We start from the raw sequence: 20,526 nt of genomic DNA on the forward strand, positions 1-20,526 counted from the left end.
AAAGGTGTTTCACTGCAAATGCAAGATAATTTGGTAATAAGATACTTCACTAAATTATACTTATAGTGAAATTTAAAAAAATTAAGTACTTTTTGTTATCATAATCTTCTTTGCAGTTCAGGTGGATATTTTATTTTAAGTGGTCTCCATCAGATAATGTCTGCAGTTATCACACTTTGCAAAAATGGTGTCTTTAGGTCTAGTCTCAAGGGGCAAAATGTGTTTTTCCCCAAAACTGTGGTCCCATTTTCACCAGTAAGAATTCTCCCCATATCCATCCCCCCCGATCAGTTGTTGGTACCGTTTGTAAAATGCTGGTACTTTTAATTCAAGATCAAAAAACAGAATCACCCACATGCTCCGGGGGATACGTAGGCCTGATGAGCAGTGCGTCGCGTACGACGTTTGACTCGTATGCTAACTGCATGTAATTTGGTTCATACGACTGGAGATGGAGTCTACCACGTACTTGCCAGCTTCGAATCACCTGTACGTTCGAAACCCATGGGAACCCCTTCTATTATTCGATGTGAGCTGTGCAGTAGTGCGGGGGGCACATTAATTTTGAAAGCTAACCGCTTCGTGGCCCCACCCTAGGGGATTGGCCTGAGTAAAAAAGATTGCCTTATTTGGCGAAGGTTGAAATAAGCTGCCCCTGGAATTAGTACGTCTGCGCACAAAGCCTCATCGCCGAAAATAAAACCTGGCATCACAGATACCTTGTGTAAATGTAAACAATAGTTCTAACGTGCTCCATCGACTGCCAGGTCAACGGGCTTCCTGTAAACTCATGAATAATACATCTTACTCATCAAATACAAATATCATTGGGGAGAATCTCAGAAACTGATGTAATGACTTTGCTCTCAAGTTTTCCTTATTTGGAGGCAAGATTTCTGCCACCAACTGTATATATAGGGGTACCTTGCTCCCTTCCAGCCAAGAAAACCACCTGCGATGAAAGAGAGACCTTCTGACTGATTTGAAGCACGGAACAAGAGCCGACAGTCGTACTGACAGCTACATTTTCGTCTCGATAAAACCCTCAAGAGATATACGGCACAAGTCAATACATCGACAGAGCTGCTACAACTCCGGTAAAAACATTTCTGTTAGGTTTCCCAGTTAACATGGGATCCAGTAAAGATAAAAGTATATATGATGTCTCCAAGTACAATATTATTTGGAACTCCACACGAAAAGTTGAAATTACCAAGACCTCCGCCGTGGTTAAGCCTGCTTTAACTTGCAGATTGCGAAAATTCAATTAGAGCTGAAAGACTCATAATTTTTTCTGGACAACCATGTTCTTTTTCCTTCAAAAAAGGTAAAGTTTCGGTACTGCATTCTTGAAGATACAAATCGAGTCTGCGGAAAGCACCTTTTCAAATTAAAAAAAAATCACAATGCTAGGCCAATTTCCTTTCAATTCTTTAAATGTGATTAATGTTATTTCTATTTGGCAGGTGATATTCTAATCTTTCCTAACTAACGAGAATCGACAGCATCATGTCTGCATTCGAAGACGATGACATTTGCCCGTTGGTAGTAGATAATGGCTCCGGCATGTGTAAGGCTGGTTTCGCTGGGGACGATGCCCCTCGAGCCGTCTTCCCAGCTGTGGTGGGCAGACCTCGTCACGAGGTAATCAAAGATCTTAATTTCTGTGTTTTGGGTAATTTTGACCAGTTCTGTAATTCCTGGAGTTTGTTTTGCTTCCCCCCTCCCCCCAGAAAAAAATGCACTTGGCCCAGAGTAGACAAATTAAAGTTGATGTCAAGTCAAGACAAAATACTTGCGCACCTTACTGAGACGTAGAAATTCGCAAGATTTCCTGTGTATTGTAAATTGGGGGGGTTCTATGTGATCTGTCCCTTATCCCTCAACTGTTCTTTAGTTAGCAATTCTGTAATATTTTTCGCGCAAGACATGCTTTAAATTTATTCTTACACAAATGAGTTAAATTTAGTTTTTGACACATTCCCATTTATTTTTTAAAAATCTCAGGTAATGATGGTGGGAATGGGCAAGAAGGACAGCTACATCGGTGACGAAGCCCAGAGCAAGCGAGGAATTCTGACCCTCAAATATCCCATAGAGCACGGCATAGTGACCAACTGGGACGACATGGAGAAGATCTGGCATCACACCTTCTACAACGAGCTCCGCGTGGCACCAGAGGAGCACCCAGTTCTTCTGACTGAGGCCCCACTCAATCCAAAAGCCAACAGAGAAAAGATGACTCAAGTAAGTAGAAGTCGGGCGCATGAGGGTTTTGAAATTTTTAAAACTTCATGGGAAATTCAACAATTGTGGCAATGCAACAATTAACAATTTCATTTCAGTCCTCAAGATGTCAATGATGTATGCATGCCAATTCAAATTTGCCGGTTGTGACGTTATCAACAGACAGAATGGATCACAATGTTTCCTGAAATGCTTCCGAATAATAATATATTTTGCACAACCCATTTTCCTAGTGTTCTTTTGGTATTAAGATGCCACACTTGCATAGGAAAATTAAAGAATTGAAAATATTTTGTTCATTTCATACTGACAAGCATACGTTAAAAATTATATGACACATAATCAAGTTATCATGAGTTTAAACAGTTTTTTTAACTTCAACATATTTTCACTGTCCGAAATTTCGATTTTCAAATTTTCATGATCAAATTTTGAGGTAATTCAATTTTTGGATGAATTGTATTTATTGACGAAACGGTTCGTTATATTTTAATTTATTTTAATTCAATGCACATCCATTTTTGGTAGATCATGTTCGAGACGTTCAATGTCCCTGCCATGTACGTCAGCATCCAGGCGGTCTTGTCCTTGTACTCGTCCGGCCGAACCACCGGCGTGGTCTTTGACTCTGGTGACGGGGTGTCCCACGTTGTGCCCATCTACGAGGGCTACTCACTGCCCCACGCCATCCAGAGACTGGACTTGGCCGGCCGGGACCTGACCGATTACCTCATGGTCATTCTGTCGGAGCGGGGATACGCCTTCTCCTCGTCAGGTGAGTCTTGAAAGAGTTTCACTGACTGACTGATCGTTACAAAATCTGCAACATTATTTTATTCAGAGTTTGACTTTGGGTTTGTCTTGTCTGCACTCATCAAAGATTTTGACGGGCCATTTCGCACCTGGAGACAAAATAGAAATATTTTCCGTGTAGCTGCGCTTGTCTTTCTAATGAAATTTGAGGAGCTGGGTCCAGTAAGCTATGGTCAGCATGAAACGAAGCCAGCACGCATTGTTCCGACCAACCATACTTCCCGATATCAACGGCAGGTACTGCATATAAAACCATCTTGTCAATTTCTCGATACTCTTTCACAATAGCTGAGAGGGAAATTGTCCGTGACATCAAGGAGAAACTTTGCTACTTAGCTCTGGACTTCGACCAGGAGATGGTGACCGCCCAAAGCAGCTCCAGCGTGGAAAAGAGCTACGAGCTTCCCGATGGTCAGACGATCACCATCGGCAACGAGAGGTTCCGCTGTCCAGAGGTACTGTTCCAACCCTCCCTCATCGGGATGGAGTCGGCTGGTATCCACGAGGTACTGTACAACAGCGTCATGAAATGCGACATGGACATCCGCAGAGACATGTACGCCAATGTAGTGATGTCTGGGGGTTCCACCATGTTCCCGGGCACGGCTGATCGGATGAGCAAGGAACTCACTGCCCTGGTCCCGCCCAGTTCCAAGGTGAAGATAATTGCACCCCCGGAGAGGAAGTACTCGGTGTGGATAGGTGGATCTATACTCGCCTCGCTCTCCACCTTTGGGCAAATGTGGATTTCCAAGCAGGAGTACGACGAGAACGGACCTGGTATCGTTCATCGGAAATGTTTCTAGTTTGGAAAGTTCACAGAAGAAAATTTTGTCTATTTTCGGTTTCAGTCGGAGTCCAAAACTTTATTTTCTCGAAATGTGCTTTCTTCGGTTTAGATACAGTCTTGGGCGTGCGTATGATACACAAATGAAACAATTTTTGTGTTTACAGAAAATATGTTCTAATCAATTTTCATCTGAAATGTTGAGGTTTTGCGCGAAAATTCAACTGTTGTTAGTTAATGTTGCAAGACTGACTGAAGAGCGTTTTGTTATAAAACACAAAATAGTTCTAATCTTGATACATAGTAAAACGCATGTGACTATTATTGGTTAAATATGCATTGGGACTTTTCAACGAGTTTTAAAAATGAAGTCTAATTCAAATGTGAATTACAGGCAACATAGCAATTGTTTGTCTCGCATTTTTCTGTATAATAAACACCGTTAAAATTAGTCATATTTTATATATACTACAGTTAAGCCCAAAATGATTAACTTCGTACCCATTCCAACTTCGGGTAACATAAAGTTTAAAGCCAAAAGACCATAGACCGGACACCTGATCTTTACACGAATAGCTCTTACAAAGGCAATGCTAGTTTTTGTGTGCCTGTGTCGATCATCAGTCCAGTTCAAAAGTTATTAGTAAAATAGCGGCCACATTTTTCAAAAGGGTAATATTGAGCTTAACTGTAGTTTTTAGTTATAGACGCGTAATGTATTTAATGCACATAAGTAACCACATCCACATAGTGAAGAAAATATTTTTGTAAAACCAGTTTTTCCTTGATTCCCAATTTAAACTTCATTATCTTGTTATATCTGTTTATAATGAAGTAGACAATTGTGTTCACAACACTCTCGGGTTTACGTCTTAAATAAACATTTCAGCATTCTTTCCGAAAGAAATACTCCGCAGGCTGGATGGAGTGATGGGTTACTTTGAACACGCTAAAGTTAATGCAAGTTAGCATTTTAATTTCAATTTTGTATTCATATTTTTAGTTAATTATTTATTTTATTTGTTTTAGTTAAACAATTTGCGTTCCGTCTAATAAATTAATCTGGTGGTTAAAAGCATAACTAAAGACGTCCTCAGAATCTTTGTCAACTGGGTTTATTCGTCTCCCTTGCCCTGAAGTTTTATGTTGCCGCACTGTATCCTTAACTTGAGGGTAACGTTTGTCCTCGTGTTTAGGCCTATTTGAATTCTCAATTTCACGTCCCAACACGTAATGACATCCAGCGAGTTTTTTTTAGAGGAGAATATACGCATCTATATTTTGGAAGCAGGTGTAAAAGAGCCTAAAATGATGCCTAAAAGTGACTGGGGAGATCCAATCAGCGGCGTAGCCAGTGGAGGCTAAAAGGATGATCCTAGATGGCATATTCCCCATCAAAAAAGAAAGTGTGTGTGGGGGGGTGTGTGTGATGTACCCCCCCCCCTTCCTCCGGGTTATACGCCCATGTATGCCAACTTAAATGCCAAATGAAGACTTTTGATGAGTCTAGACAAAGTTTCTGAAGGCTACACACAACGCACCTGTAAGGAACGAATTATCTTAATATTAGAATTTCTCGATAAACGTCATTATAATTTTGTTTGTTTGTAAGCCTTGTCCGAAGAATCAGACAGTACTGTTTTCTACGCATTCTGATAAAAATTTGTTGCTTGAACAATTTTTCGATAAAGAATTCCATTGTTCTTCCAAAAGAGTCCCACATTGGCGTGCAAAATAGAGACGACTAGTGGGGGACTTGTGCATGTCTACAGTTTACTGCGCACATAATACATATGGCCGCCGACAGTGCAGTGTGGCTTACCATATCGCGGTCCTAGCCAGCTCGGACGGGTCAGTTGAGCGCTGGGAAGGGGATCACAGACAGATCGATCACATAACAGATTCTTTTTCTCTACCAAGTGAAGAAGATGAGCCCCAGTATTACAAGTTGGTAAGGGATTGTTGAGCTAAAACATTAGATGTTGTTTTGTGGTGGAGACTAAAAGCGACAAAAGGTCCTGGAAAGAGTAATTGGCTTTATATTTTATGTACATAACAATTGTACTGTGGATCACTATGGGATCACCTAATTAGGCAGGCGGGCGCGGCCTCGCCTGATGAGTATCTAACGTTAGCTCCAAGCTGTGTCACTGGAATCAGACATTGGGAGATATCACCAAGTATCAAGTTCGAGTATAGAGGAAAGATTTTTGGAGTTCCTCAAGCCATGGAGGAACTTAGTATTCATTATTACGCACAAATACACCCTTACGATCGCTTTTATGTCAAATTCAATCATGAAAAATTCGTGGAAGTTTATGTAGCCTAGGCCTACATAAGGTATGAAATTTTAAATGTTATTTGTTTTTGAGTTAAGAATTGTACAGTTCTCTGACGTTTTTCTCATTTTTTTTCTCTATTTCTACTTTTTCTTAGAGCTAACATGTAGATGGCATGCTTCACCATGAACATGACACTCAAGATTTAGTCCAGTATTTTGACTGACGTTTATCCATTTCTTGGCTACAGATAAATAACCCCCTACTGTCGCAAAGCCCTGACCAGAATTCAAGTGTCACCATGGAGGACATGTCCGCTCTTGTCATTGACAATGGCTCAGGCATGTGTAGGGCAGGATTTGCTGGGGACGATGCACCACAGTCCGTTTTTTCATCAGTAATGGGCAGACCTCGCTCTGATGTAAGAACTGCTCTAAACCCTAGAAGTTAAAACTAAATGAATTCAATTATATTTTGTGCTTTTCTTTTTACATTTGAAGTTAGTATTGAAATTGGGTACCCTATGCTGTTTATCCGCCGCCTTGAGCAAAAGCACTCCCTGATTGGGTGAATATCTCCATGTTGGTGGAAATGTTCATTTTGTTGGTGGTGAAGCGACCGTAACATGGGTATTTCGTATTCGTTTGTGAATCGCCAAAGTGCATTTTCCACCAAAGGAGCCCCATTTGCTTGGAAAATTGCACCCTCTCTTGGTCTGGCTCTGGGCTCATTGGAGTAAAACATGGGTCCCGAGGTATGCGGAATATAAACCTAACCTCAAAACTCAAAGAAATAATAATAATAATAAAGATTAATTTATATTGCGCAAATTCCCATCAATGTTCAAATGCGCAGTACAATTATACACAAAAACAAGTCATAAATGTAACTAGACCCTAATACAATTAAAATGAATGAGCAGGAATTAAAAAATGCAAATGAACACTAGAATAAAAACGAAGAAAAAAGTTATTTGAAAGCAATGATAAAAAGGAAAAAGAAACTGTTGATGTGGAACTACACTGTACCGAAAATGGTTCTCAACAAGTTAACAACCTTTGCGTAAGTAGTATTCCAAGTAGCTTGATTTTTATTAACAAACCCCCCCCCCAAGGTTTTAGAAACCTTTTTCTTTTGTCTGAAATGTTACCAAGTTGGTTACAGTCACGGTTCCCACGAGTTGGAACTGGTTCCTGACCTCAGTGATTGAGGGCCTGATGGAGACCCTTACCATGGTCATGGATGATTTTACAGAGAATGAAAAGAAAGTATAAATGAACACATGCATATTTTCTAGTTGGGTTGTCAAATGCCAGGATTGCCCAGAGATTCATATGTTGGTGAAGAGGCCCAGGTGAAGCGAGGAATCCTCGACTTGAAGCACCCTATTGAGCACGGCATTGTGACCAACTGGGATGACATGGAGAAGATCTGGAACCACACCTTCTACCATGAGCTGCGTGTGGCACCAGAAGAGCATCCCCTGCTCCTGACCGATGCTGCTCTCAATCCGAAAGCAAACAGGGAAAAGATGGCTGAGGTAACGTTGACTGTTAAACATCCGAGTTTGTAGCTCTTCCCCCATGTCTTGGTGGAATTCTGCTGAACATTATTCATTAACCATATAACCCCTTTGGGAAGGGTATTTACTCCATTCAAGTCTTACCTGAGAACTGTCTGATTTTCCTGATTCTGAGTTTGAACTGGAAGACAAACTTGCGACCCACTTTGACAAAAATTGTTTAAACTTAAGCTAGTTGAGTATAAAGTTGTAAAAAAGCACTAATCTCAAAATATGTTAGGAGAGAATTCAATGATTTGAATAATTTGATTGGAATCTTTGATTGTAACAAACATAATTGTTTGCAAAACAATTAGTGGTGTTTGAATGTTGTAGTTTGAAAGGGGGTTACTGCTTCGTTATTGTTGATTACCAAAACGTTGTTTACACGGTTGACACAGTTTACACGGATGAACTCCAGAGTTCCTTGTTTGGAACATTACATACATGTACGTTGAACAGCATTTGAAAGGTGAACAAAAACTTTCAAAGAGACTCCCTAGTAACGTTCTGGAAGGGAGAACGTTATGCAAACTGTTGCTTTGTTGAATTGGAAATGTTGCAATGCAACACCAATCCATGTGATCAAATGAACTACAGAAAAAACACCGAGTGACAGTTGCAAACAAGTGGACTCATACAATCATGTAAAATGTGTAATACACTGCTTTTATTTATTGCACCATTTTATAGGTCATGTTTGAGAAGTTCGATGTGTATTCACTGCACATTGGGATCCAAGCCGTGTTGTCTGTCTTGTCGTACGGCCGTGGGACTGCTCTGTCTGTGGAGTGCGGTGATGGAGTTTTACAAATTGTGCCCGTCTACGAAGGATTTATACTGAACAAACCCATCCAAAGGCTTGACGTTGGCGGCAGAGACCTCACCAACTACCTTGTAGACATGCTAGCAGAGCGGGCACTCGATTTCTCATCATCCGGTGAGCCCTTGCAGGGAAATAAAGAATGAAAAATAGCATAGAAGTTTGGTCAGCATAAACAAGCTATTTTGAGGAAAGTCTAATTCTTGATTTGTTGTGTACCTTGCACTTGCTTGATTTCTTGCGTTTCTTGCACATGCTCGATAATGTGAAAATCCCTGTTTCCAAACTTAAATCCAATTATTACAACTCACTAATCTGTTCTGTGCAATATGAGGGGACCTTGTTTGGCAGGATGGCCCACATAGTTGACTCGCCTAATCTAACCAACATCAGCTAATGTGAACTTGTCAAAGCATGATAATAGCATTATTATGTTAGCTACAAAGTGCCATCAATAGGGTAAAGTGAATGCACTTTGCGGTGATTTTACATGTATTTTCTTTCTGTTTAAGGTGATCGAGAGACTGTGCGTGACATCAAAGAGAAGCTTTGCTATTCAACTCAAAACTTCAAGATGGAGCTGTATAATTTTCGGTATGGTTGGAACCAGGATAAGAATTACACACTTCCCGACGGCCGGGTGATCAGTGTCGGCAGTGAGATGTTCCGCTGCCCCGAGGCGCTGTTCCAACCCTCCCTCATTGGTTTGGAGACTGTTGGTATCCATGAAGCGGTCTACAAGAGCATCATGGAGTGTGGCATGGACACTCGCAGGGACTTGTACTGCAACGTGCTGTTGTCTGGAGGCTCCACCATGTTCCCGGGTTTCTCCGACCGTTTGCTGAAAGAGCTGGAGGCCCTAGCGCCGCAAGTGATGAAGATCAAGGTCATCGCAGCACCGGAAAGGAAGTTCATGGCTTGGATTGGGGGCTCCATTCTTGCCTCTCTGTCGTACTTTGAGAACATGTGCATCTCCAAGGAAGAGTTCAAAGAGAAAGGCCCTGCAGTTGTGGATCAAAAGTGCCTTGACAGGGTGTTTCCGAAAGAAAGATAGGCTGTGTCTGTCTGCCCATTTCACTTTGTTATGTTTGCCTCGTAATAGTCCCAGCAACTGTTTGAAGCAAATCTCGCAAAAAGGATCTTACTTTGTGTTTACACGGAATGGGGAGTACTTCCAATCATTATAAAAAAGAGTTCACTTCACATAGAGGGTATGACATTGCTTTCATATGTAGACTATTTCTTTTTATTGCCAGAAGATGGGTGTATTAGTTTTATTTTTTTAATAATTTGATTACGACACAGAATGTCAAATTATTAACCATAAAGTATGAATTATGGTTTAAACACAGTAAAAATAGCTTCATGTATATCACACAGTGGGGGTTAAATGTTGGGCACAGAGGTCTGTAACCACCGAAATTTTGAAATTTGGAAGTTATGTGCTGTTTTGCTTAGAACTGCCCATTTTGACATGAACAATGACATATTGTTGGTATGTTGCATGCAATGATTCTGCTTTTCTTAGCCAGTCTGTATATAATGTGTAGTTCATGGTTTGTAAATATGTAGACTAAAAAGTGGAATGGCCCTGAGGTCACTTTTGCACGTCCAATCACCCTGAGTTTGACGAAAAGGGGGTCACTTGCAGCCCCTCCGGGTGCATACATGTAGATGTATAAGGGTGTTGGATATCGCCAGTCCCTATTGTTTTGTACACACCCCTGTCCAAAATCAGAAATTTTTGAAAAGAAACTTTTCAAAATTTATCATTAATATGTTTTGATTTAATTACTTAGTCATATGGAATGCTTTTAGTTTTCAAATTTTTGTTGCTGGTCACTATTGGCATCATGTTAGGGCACTGTAACCAGTCAAAAAATTTGAGTAGAGTGACTGATTGGAAAATTACTTGAGGTCTTGATGTGTGTCTAGTTCACACTGAAGCAGATTTCACTGGCCCATGTTTGTGAACTGCACATGTGAACCAGGATAAAAGCCAGGAACAGGTGTGTTATTTATAACAACTTCAATAATTGCATAGAATTTTATGGTAAAAATAAATTGAATTGGAAGCATGAGGTAGTCACAATCAGGAAATATCTGAATTTCACAAGGATAGTTGCAGAAAATACCATTTCAAAACACAGAGCATGTACATTTTCGAACCCTACAAGGAAAAATTCAAAAGCATGAAATGATCTTTGTCTTTTAAAAATAAGAATACAGAGGAGTGAATATTTAGTATGGTAATTTCGTTTTTGTGTGAGAGTATCAAGAGTACCTTTCACATGTTTTGTCTGGATAAACGGGGTAAAAATTTATCAGACACTTTGTGTAAAATACCTTCATGATATCCTGTCTTATATGTGTACTTGTATTTTATTTAGTTGACAGATTTTTAACAAGTATAAAATACTTGATATATTTACTGTATTTATATTTTGTTATTAGAAAGAGCAGCTTTGGAGAAAAGGGGTACATTTTATTTGAATCTGAATGTATTTGCAAAAATAGATTAAAGCATGTTCAAAAATAAGAGTGGTTTTTATGTCAGTGATGCTGCCTGATATACTTTGTGGGGTTGTGGCTTGGTGTTGCTGTCTTTGAGCTTGGGGACAAATGGAATCGAGTGCACCTGGCTAATTTCTTATGAGGACTTGTGAATGAAAGATGTTCTCACAGTGCAGTTGGTGATGTTCTTAAGCAAGTTGTCAGTGTGGCAGAGATGATCATGAAAGCTTTGGGATTTGATCATGAAAGAGAACATTGAATCGGCCTCCCCATATTTTTAAGAAAATGCTTTTCTACGAGCTTATAATTCTCTTACTGAGAGTAAAGAATCAACATCATGGGTCGGCAAATTTGACTTGAATGTGGTTGATCTTTCCCTTGGAATCTAATGCTTGTTGGGTAGGAATCATCAATGAAGTATATGATTATTGAAACTTTTATCAAGATATCAGTTTTGTGGAAAGGAAAGTGAACTTTGTTTCCTTATTGAGGAAACAAATGCATAAATTGGTGTATTTTACCAACTTCAACAAGATCGAACCATCGAAAAATGTAAGACAAAAAAAACTTTGTCAGAAGTGGGATTCGAACCCACGCCCCCATTCGGGGACCAGAACGCCCATTCCCACTGAGTGTAGCGGAAGGTCATTAACCTTGAGTCTGGCGCCTTAGACCGCTCGGCCATCCTGACAACTGAGTGATAAAGTACACATAATAATACATAAATAATACATTTATAAAAAGTAATTCGTTTCCTTAAAAAATAAATATAACTACGTATTTTTAATAATAATCTAACCGTCACTGTCGATCATAGTTTAATTCAATGTTTAAGCAATTTGGCCCATTGTTATTTTCAATAATTTTAAGAAGGTACCTGCCTAAATGTCTCATAATGTGATACCTCTCTCTGTCTGATTCCCAGACGACAGTCTATACATGATTATGTACAATGTGCGCAGCACTGTACAAGTACGTGTACGTACACCCACGTGTAATGTACATGTACATGCAGCACCAGTGCAGCACGTACGTGCAAAATGCATGCAGCACGGGTGTCGCACGTACACGTACATGTACATGTAGATAACGTGCACAGTACGTTCTGGCCATGGCGTACGAGGCCTCAAGGCCAAGCGAGGGGGCTGCACGGACCTCTACCGGCGCGTAGCGGACCTAAGACCGGGGTAGATATACTGTACATGACTCAAGTTGTCAGGCACATAATGGATGGGCAGTTTTGTGGATGGAAAGAAATAGCCTTGCTGGTTCACCACTGGAGACCCATTCAGGGGCTTGAAGCCTCCACAAATATTTCGGGAAGCCAGCGAGTCAGAGTGCGGTGAAAGAAGGACACTCAAGGACATGAAGGAAAAGACTTCATCCATGCTAGAGCAGAATGGAATTTTGTTAGCTTGGGAGGTGTCTGTAACGGCATGCTGGAGCACCAAGATTCTTAGACTCGAGGCATGCCAATAGCAACCAACCCCCGGTGACTGTGAATCATCTCCACACTTGTTCATGCTGTTTGCCGCCCTCTGTCTGCTAGGATAAAAAAAAATCCTCTCCCCCTCCCCCCAAAACATGGGCGGTTCAACCATGCAGGAAGGAATGTATCTGTATGGAGGACGAAAAGTGGCCATTTGCTTTTCTGCTATCAGAATGGTAGAAAAGCAGATTTTATATTCTGGTAACGCGCAATTTCGACTTTTCTGCTAACTCAAAAAGCAGAACGAACATTGTTTGGTTATGCATTTTTCTATTTTTCTGCTTCAAGAAAAGCAGATTTTACTTTTTCTTCTTTCGCTGGCGGCCGAAAAGCGGCCATCTGCTTTTCTACTTTCAAGCAGGCAGAAATTTGGATCGAACATTTTGACGACAACCGTGAATTAAGCTTTTCTGCTTTTGTAATACCGGATAAGCAGATTTTACATAGGTGGCCGGAAAGTGGCCATCTGCTTTTCTGCCTTCCAAGGGCCGTGAATGGGGTTGTGAACCTCGGGTTATGACCATTTCCTTTCTTGGGGATTGAAGACATATAAACCAATAACTACAGTCCACCCTATCTTTTAGGAGGAAAGATTCACGTTTTCCTTGGCCCAAGCAAGCTTGTGTTTCTATTGGATGATAGTTGTAAAACTGTATTGCCTTTGAGATGCTGTTTTCTCTGCCTCACAGGGACACTGATACTGCCGTATGGGATTGGTCCCTAGAGAGCATGGTTCCGGGTTACGTACTGCTTTCCATACGTCTTCACTCCCCCCAAAAGGAAATGGTCGTAACCTATGGTTCATGACCCCATTCACTTCCCATTGAGGACAGAAAACCAGATGGCCACTTTTCGTCCTCCATAGGATCTGTCCTTGATCTCAGTAAAATGTAAATGCAAACATCAAAAAAAGGAGGGAAGTTTTTTTATATTAAATCAGGTAATGACAGAATTGTTCAAAAGTAGTTACATGATGGTCACGGTGCTCGCTCAAAATTCAAATTTTATTTGCAAACGGCAGTTAGAATAACCAGTAATAAAATGATGGGCAATACTGATTAATACTGGGATCACGGCTACATCAACTTGATGCATGTATGAACCAAACTTCATTGTCACACACACAGGTCGACAGAAGGAGAACACGACAGAACTACATGTAGTTAACACAATGTACAACTGTCGATGATTATACTGCACATTACTGATAACGGCAGCACTGCTTCTGGACATGTTTTATGCATAGTTCTGTGCTACATAAGTCATTCATTTGCCTCCGATTCTTAAACACCACGATCCCATTCAATGGATCCTCCAAACTAAGTAGTTGAACCTCGTTAATAGGAGGTCCTTCGGACTTGGCAAATTACCTTGTTATAACAGGAACCTTGTATTATCAGGAATAAAAACAATGAAAAAGAAAGGATTGGGACCCAAAACTTTCCTTGTTATTAGCAGAATCTTGTGTTAACTGCTCTTATTAACGAGGTTCAACCTATTTAGACACGTGTATAACTATACGGAACAAACACCAAACGTGAAACAAGTTTACCTCAAAGGTGGTCTTGCCTCATGTCTTGTATGCTACATTAACCAAGGCAAGGCACGCAAATCAACATGCATCCTAGTCTTCAAAAACCAACTTCCTTGACGGGCATTAGACATCTTTGTCTAGATGTAAATTTTCAATTTCCCTCTTACAATCAACTCTACTTTAGTTAAACTAAAGTACTGAGATCTATTTGACATGTAAACGGGGTGAAACAAATTCTAAGCATTCGAGAAAAGGAATTTAAAATGAGGCATAAAATAAAACATAACATTAAAAATATAAATTAAGTAACATATTCCATATGAAGTTTTTAAAAATCCAGCTTAATGAACACTCCAGTAAGATTCCAACCCTGCACCTCAGAATACTATGCTGACTTCTGCAGAGCAACAACTGAGTAATGGAACCAACAGACAAACGAAAAGACTGTCCACATCGGTAATTATTGCGGTATTCTAAATGCCAAAATTCCAATCTCCATCCAGTTTGGATTTTTCCTACATAAAAATTGATAACCGCCATTCCTAGTAGGTTGAATGGATGACAGTAAGTCTCGGAACATGCACTGTGTTATCTGTTCTTGTGTTATGTAGACATGAAAGAACTTTGTGCCAACAGAGCAGCAGTACCTGAACATTTGTATATGTATTACCGTCGCTTAAGCTTTGTTCAACACCTGCAGACTTGTCTCCACCTTTTGTACGACTATTACTTGTTGCACTTCAGGATTTTGACATTTTTACATCCAAACCAATCTTAAGTTTCAAAAATATTTTTTTATACCACTCAGGGTTTTCATTTGCCGGTGTAGTATTTGGAGGGGACAAAAGGCATCTTAGCAACTTCAGCGTCAACGCTCCGTTTCCGGACTTGAACTTTGACTGCGGTTCCTACTGCGGAGAGCTGCGTCTTGATGTAACCCATGGCAACATTGACCTTTAGAGTCGGTGAGGGGCAGCCGCTGGTCACATGGCCTACTTCCTGGCCTGCCTCGTCAAGTATGCTGGCACCCGCTACAAAGACAAGAGAATAATGATTAATTCAAAACAATGTAACTCTTTGATAAGCTGCACACAAAACTGTTAGGCTTACTCTCATTTGGGCCAAGGAAGGACATATGAACAGTTGCAAAATGAGTAGGTGACAAAATTTTTGGTGTTTGCTGCTAAGTTTGGCACAAAGTCTAGACACGCCTGCAACTAAAAGTCAAAATAACTAAAAGGCCATTAAACAGAACGTGTCCTCTTACATTTGAAGGGCTGCAGCCAACTTTCTGACAGATTCTGACATGCCTGTACTAACACACAATAAATATATCTGGAGAAAGCAGACCACACAGCAGGTCAGATCAGTCTGGTGTTTAGCTTAGTATCCAGAATATTGAACTTTTGTTCAATATGTTGCAGTTTCCAAATCCTGCTCCAGTTCTTGTCTTTGTTCATCTCGGCAACTGACGGCTAGCACTCAGACGGTTTCCTTGATATGTCATTTGTTTTTGTACCATACCTCTGGGTGGGGCTCCTTTTGATATCAGGCCAACTCTCTTTCTCTCAGGTTTCTCCTTGAGTTGTTTCAAGATGAGATCTGCCGCCGGGAAATCCCTCCGCTCTCTTCTCCTCTTGGCTGAGAAAGAAGAGATGAGATGAGATCCAAGCCATTTGGATATTTACAACAAGTTGCAAGTCAAATCACATCATTTAAATTCGGCAGAACAGATTAAGAATTGCACAGCTGTGTCCAAGCCAGGCACTGCTGTCTTCAGCTACAAGTAAACTCGCCAATAGAAAAAACCTCAAGTCACGGACACAAGATACCCCAAGATACTGCTGGTCACAAAGGTCAAGAGTGAATAATGAGAGGAAGGAATAAAGGACAGGTGAGGAGTTGAAGACGGGGAAAAAGAGAAGGTCAACATCTTATCAGTTCCATGATATGAACTGATTCAATAGATGAATTGGTATTAGCTTTGGAGTAAGCTGTGATGGTCTGGAATCTTGTGCTCTATAAAGGAGAATAACGCTGGCTGTGAACAAAAGTCTAGCCACAATGTCTTGGCTGTGGCTAGGCGCAGCACTGTTTTATGGAATATAATTAACTAGGAAGTCAGAGGCTTGGATAGAATGAGGTGTTTTTGTCAGCTGCTGCCAAAGCTTTGGATGCAATCGATCATCTGTTGTTTTACTCTGAGCAGACTAACGCCAGCTATACTAGCAAAACGCTTTGGTTTAGTAATGCAAGAGTTCCAAATCTGCAAGATCAACAGTCAAAGTAGAAACGCAGTCAAAATCTTCTTAATCATCTCACCAATTGTCCATGCTAAGGTGGCCTCTATCGGTGTCGTGGTTTCATCAATGTCGTTGCCATAGAGACACATCCCCGATTCCAGCCTGAGCGAATCTCTTGCTCCGAGTCCGCACATGCTCACAGTGGTTTCTTGGGAGCTTAGCAACCTCTCGGTAAGCTCCACTGTCCTACTGGCTGGAACGGAAATCTACAAAGGAAGCCCAGGATTTGAGGAAGTGTGCAATGCGGTTGAAGCACAAGAAACAGAAAAGTAGATTGGATGACAAAGACATGTTCAACAATTCCAGATAAGAGTTCAGAGTTTTGTGACTAGAAATGCATCGACTTAGCTAGTATGGAGAGTCCGAGGCTAAACACATGCAGTAAGATCTAACTTTAGACAGTTAAGATACCACACTTTGATTCACACCAGCAAGGAATGCAGAAATTGAAAATTCAGAATCCGTTTAAAGTGTCAGATAAATCTGTGAGTAATTCCTTTGTATGCTGATTTGTAACTACTTCTTCCTGAAATCAAACACTTTTTCTAGACGGTAGCCATTTTTTCTGATGGAATACGACATTTCTTGGTTTACAAGTGTTTTTGTGTCAAGTGCACAAATGAGTGTGACATACACTGAAGTTCTTTCTGTAACCATTCTGAACACCTCCTTATCCAAACTAAAATTTACTGCATTGATGTGGGACCTGGTTATGCCCCAGTTGCCACGGCAACCGAGGTATCAAACTACTCCACATCTCACATTGCAGCGCATTTCCAACACGCACCTCTACACCATCTTCTCCCGTGTAGCCACACCTCGTCACCCGGCACGGGATACCGAAGACGTCGGCAGTTATTGTCGTCATGAAGGTCAGCTGACTCAGGTCATGTGACATGCCAGCTTGCAGGACTTTGGCTGAAAGGGGACCTACAAAATGAAGTCGGGTCTTGTTTTGTGAGTGGCTTCACGCTGGAACTTATGCAGGTAACAAACATGGCCGCTAAACAGGTTTGCAGGGTTATTTTTTTTGGGGGGGGTTACTTAAACAAATCAAGATGCTTCAGTTTCTCAATTTCCAGCTGAACGTTCTCCAGAAGAATTTCGAAAATTTGAAGACCCCAGAATACCTACATTTTTCTTTTAAATTCCCCTCCCTAATTTGTCTTTCCAGAGATACGTAATCATGCTTGACAACATTTCTGAAGATTGGAAAGGTCATACAGTTCAAAGCAAAATGTTAAAAGCAAAACAGTTTGCATTGAAGTTGTGTTACAGATCAGTTCCTAGAAGAAAATAGCTGAGTGGAGTTTCTTATGCATTTAGGAAATGGGTTGCACCATATTATTCACCAAAAAATGCCACAATGTGAACCAACTATCCAGAAAATACTCACTGATCAAACCACATGGGAAATTGCTCACGTCTCAGCTGGTGGCAAAATGGTATTCAATTCACTAAAGATTCAAGTTGAACACATGGGATTGTCTGGTGATATTTAAACTTAATCTTAATCTTACCCTGCAAAGCTAGGAGACCCATGTCATGAAGAGGTTCAAAAGTGACATCGTGACCAGCAGCCTTGAATTCTTCTAGCTTGCCCTAAGCGGGGTAAACACATAATTTTCAGGAACAGGTGACAAGAAAAAAAAAAGTACATCGATGATTTGAGGAAGGAGAAGAGGATTGTTTGCTGCATGCAACATGTTTTTCAACCCAGAACAAATGCACTGCTTGTTTGGCAGGCTTTCTAAGAATTGGCACAAATTTTGGTTTTATTTTTTTCTCTTTTTCAGGGGATGAGAAATTACAGAATTTCTGTCATAAGCAGGGTTGGACTTTCACAGCTCTTCCAGTTGTAGAATTTGGTATTTATGATCAGTACTGTGTGGTTACAGCCTCGCTAAGAACTCCAAATCCTCAGCTGTCCGTAAGCTAATCATCCCAAATTTCTTACAGACTTGTGAAACCTGCTACCTATTCTGGTAAAGTTAGCGCAGTAAGTTTCTTGCTTACAGGAAAGACTACCAAGACACGGCATTCAGAGGAGAAAGTTTTGCAGACTGGGCAGGATGTGGACTCTTCCACTGAGCAAAGGTTGTCAGCTGGTTCCCACTGACCTGTATATGAGCCGTGTCCTTGTCAGAGCACCCAGCATTGGTCACCATGTAGATGTGTCCCTGGTCAGTCTTACTGACCACCAGATCATCGATAATTCCTCCCTTGTCATTCAGCAGGAGGCTGAGTGTTCCAGAGTTTTCCTTCAAGCCCTCGATATCCGCTGTCGCAAGGGTAAAAATTAAAAAAAATCCTGCTCCTCAAATGGATCTTCAGTTAGGAATTTTGATCAACCCAAAGCACTATTGATTTGGTAAATTTCTGTTATTTAAAGCCAAGAAATTATTAAAAATTGACCATGCCAGAGTATTTAATGCAAAATCCTGAATTCCCAAGAAAACTGGGTAAATCACCACTTCCCAAATTGCTAAATTTTTGTTGTATCCAAGTGAAATCTTAAGACATTGCTCAAACTTTTGGGGCTTTGTAGGGCGACCTCCAACTTTGGTAGAAAACAGATACAGCTCAAAGGAAAGTGATTCCAAACAGCTTAATCATTGCACAATTGATATAAAAAACTGTTAAGAGGCCTGAAATATAATCTAGATAAACATAAACCCACCCACAGTAAGACTCTCGATAAATTTTGTCCGATCTTTGCCGTGAATTTTGCTCTGCAGCATGTGCGACACGTCAAAGATGACAGCTTTAGTCCGGCAGTTTGTGTGTTCACTGGTAATCCCTTCCTTGTAATTGACAGGCATGGACCAACCAGCGAACGGCACCATGTGGCCCCCGGCAGCAACGTGGAAGTCATAGAGAGGTGTCTTGTTCAAATTGGCCTGCAACGAGTCATACACAGTCACATACATGTACTTGTAATTTTTTGAAAAAATATACCACAATTCACCTCAGTCTGATCGATGCTCCTATGCAAGACAGAAACATGTATTTACACAGTTATGGTAGTTGGGCACAATCAGTCAGTCTTTATGATCAATTATTGATTACTGCACTATTGGTCAATCTTGTGGCACAATATGTCAATCTCTCCACCATCATCTAATAATCTTGTCTTTTCAACTTACAGCTGGGGAAGACTATGGTTGAAAGATTTCTAAACATGCCAACAGGAAACAGATGACTGCACAGTGTGATCGATTACTTCTAAAACTACTTTTTGAGAATATAGCTCTGCTCAGCCACTGTAGCCTAAATGATGTATGCATGTTGGGTATGATTGGTTGACCTATGGCCTTGCTTTATCATTGCATGACCAGTCTATCTTGTAACATGATTTATCAATAATTCTGCCATCTTCTACTTGCCTTGCCTTTTTAATTCATGGTTGTGGAAAATTGTTTCAAAAAAGGGCACAGGACTAAGAAGCTCGACCAAGTCAGCAAATGTGGTGATCATGTAGTTTGGCTGATTGCATTCAAGATAACTTTCAGATTTAGAAGTAAATTTTGGTTCTACAGTTTGTCATTTAAATAAAAAAGTGACAACACCGTCATGACCGGACGACAACGAGCGGCAATGATATGTCCATTCATTCACCCGAAAACAGAATTATGTTTAGGCCTCTAGCTCTGTAAACTTATATTGTAAGTTTGCACCTACACCTGACATAGCTGTGACCATGGGTGTGTTTTATTCCTGTGACTGAGCCTGGTTTGTATACAGTTCTGGTAGCAATCGACTTACATGGTCACTTCGGAAACGCTTCGAGGTGAACGAACATCTCCCTATCCTTTTCTGTCGGCAGAGACTAGTCAAAATCGATGCTGCTTTTGCCGCTCGAATTCCTGCCATTTCAGACCTGCTACTCTACCTTATGTTAGTGCCAGTGGGTGGTTTAGTGGTTACGGTAGGTTTCAACTTCAACTAGATAGACTAGAACGAAATGTTTTGAAAGCGCGCCCTCACTTGTTGAAAAATGTAACTTTGGCCTGTTTTTTTTCCATGTGTGGGCGCCGAGTGAGCGGCGATGCCGACGTTGAGGGTGCTGCTTTGTTGTTGTTGTTGTTTGTTTGTTTACTTCAACTGCCTTCTTCCTTTCTTCAGTTGCTTCAGACTTTTTCCACGTTTAATAAATTGCATATCCTTTGGCGTTAT

General features: G+C 40.7%; 3 protein-coding genes and 1 non-coding gene across 4 annotated transcripts; 2 read left to right on the forward strand and 2 right to left on the reverse strand.

The window, feature by feature from the left end:
* The first annotated feature begins 889 nt into the window (after positions 1-889).
* Positions 890-4,933, forward strand: LOC147799289 (actin, cytoplasmic-like). The gene is made up of 5 exons (XM_087135316.1): positions 890-1,097; positions 1,467-1,644; positions 2,008-2,247; positions 2,776-3,022; positions 3,349-4,933. Exons 2-5 carry the CDS (start codon positions 1,510-1,512, stop codon positions 3,864-3,866), a joined length of 1,140 nt encoding a protein of 379 aa, XP_086991442.1. The 5' UTR covers positions 890-1,097; positions 1,467-1,509; the 3' UTR covers positions 3,867-4,933.
* A 706-nt stretch (positions 4,934-5,639) lies between these two features.
* LOC110986388 (actin-5-like) lies at positions 5,640-11,049 on the forward strand. The gene is made up of 5 exons (XM_022248217.2): positions 5,640-5,798; positions 6,377-6,547; positions 7,424-7,666; positions 8,381-8,627; positions 9,023-11,049. Exons 2-5 carry the CDS (start codon positions 6,428-6,430, stop codon positions 9,562-9,564), a joined length of 1,152 nt encoding a protein of 383 aa, XP_022103909.2. The 5' UTR covers positions 5,640-5,798; positions 6,377-6,427; the 3' UTR covers positions 9,565-11,049.
* Positions 11,050-11,594: 545 nt separating this feature from the next.
* On the reverse strand, positions 11,595-11,715 carry Trnal-caa (transfer RNA leucine (anticodon CAA)). The gene is made up of 2 exons: positions 11,678-11,715; positions 11,595-11,640 (listed from the first exon to the last, which is right to left on the reverse strand). It is a non-coding gene; the product is annotated as a tRNA-Leu (tRNA).
* A 1,775-nt stretch (positions 11,716-13,490) lies between these two features.
* Positions 13,491-20,320, reverse strand: LOC147799290 (aminomethyltransferase, mitochondrial-like). The gene is made up of 8 exons (XM_087135314.1): positions 20,116-20,320; positions 19,031-19,250; positions 18,471-18,631; positions 17,871-17,952; positions 17,138-17,280; positions 16,370-16,556; positions 15,572-15,688; positions 13,491-15,078 (listed from the first exon to the last, which is right to left on the reverse strand). Exons 1-8 carry the CDS (start codon positions 20,221-20,223, stop codon positions 14,861-14,863), a joined length of 1,236 nt encoding a protein of 411 aa, XP_086991440.1. The 5' UTR covers positions 20,224-20,320; the 3' UTR covers positions 13,491-14,860.
* Positions 20,321-20,526: the final 206 nt, after the last annotated feature.

This window comes from Acanthaster planci, linkage group LG04 (assembly GCF_054643075.1).
Source record: "Acanthaster planci isolate LZ-2023a linkage group LG04, COTS_SCS, whole genome shotgun sequence".
Taxonomy (NCBI): domain Eukaryota; kingdom Metazoa; phylum Echinodermata; class Asteroidea; order Valvatida; family Acanthasteridae; genus Acanthaster; species Acanthaster planci.

Bases quoted from the DNA above. Each gene is read 5' to 3' on its own strand.
- LOC147799289 (XM_087135316.1), top strand. From the start codon at position 1,510: ATGTCTGCATTCGAAGACGATGACATTTGCCCGTTGGTAGTAGATAAT. The intron at 2,248-2,775 runs GTAAGTAGAAGT...CATTTTTGGTAG, and splicing joins ACAGAGAAAAGATGACTCAA to ATCATGTTCGAGACGTTCAA. The intron at 3,023-3,348 runs GTGAGTCTTGAA...CTTTCACAATAG, and splicing joins ATACGCCTTCTCCTCGTCAG to CTGAGAGGGAAATTGTCCGT.
- LOC110986388 (XM_022248217.2), top strand. From the start codon at position 6,428: ATGGAGGACATGTCCGCTCTTGTCATTGACAATGGCTCAGGCATGTGT. The intron at 7,667-8,380 runs GTAACGTTGACT...ACCATTTTATAG, and splicing joins ACAGGGAAAAGATGGCTGAG to GTCATGTTTGAGAAGTTCGA. The intron at 8,628-9,022 runs GTGAGCCCTTGC...TTTCTGTTTAAG, and splicing joins ACTCGATTTCTCATCATCCG to GTGATCGAGAGACTGTGCGT.
- LOC147799290 (XM_087135314.1), bottom strand. From the start codon at position 20,223: ATGGCAGGAATTCGAGCGGCAAAAGCAGCATCGATTTTGACTAGTCTC. The intron at 19,251-20,115 runs GTAAGTCGATTG...GACTCGTTGCAG, and splicing joins AGCGTTTCCGAAGTGACCAT to GCCAATTTGAACAAGACACC. The intron at 15,689-16,369 runs GTGAGATGATTA...CTTCTTTCTCAG, and splicing joins CACCTTAGCATGGACAATTG to CCAAGAGGAGAAGAGAGCGG.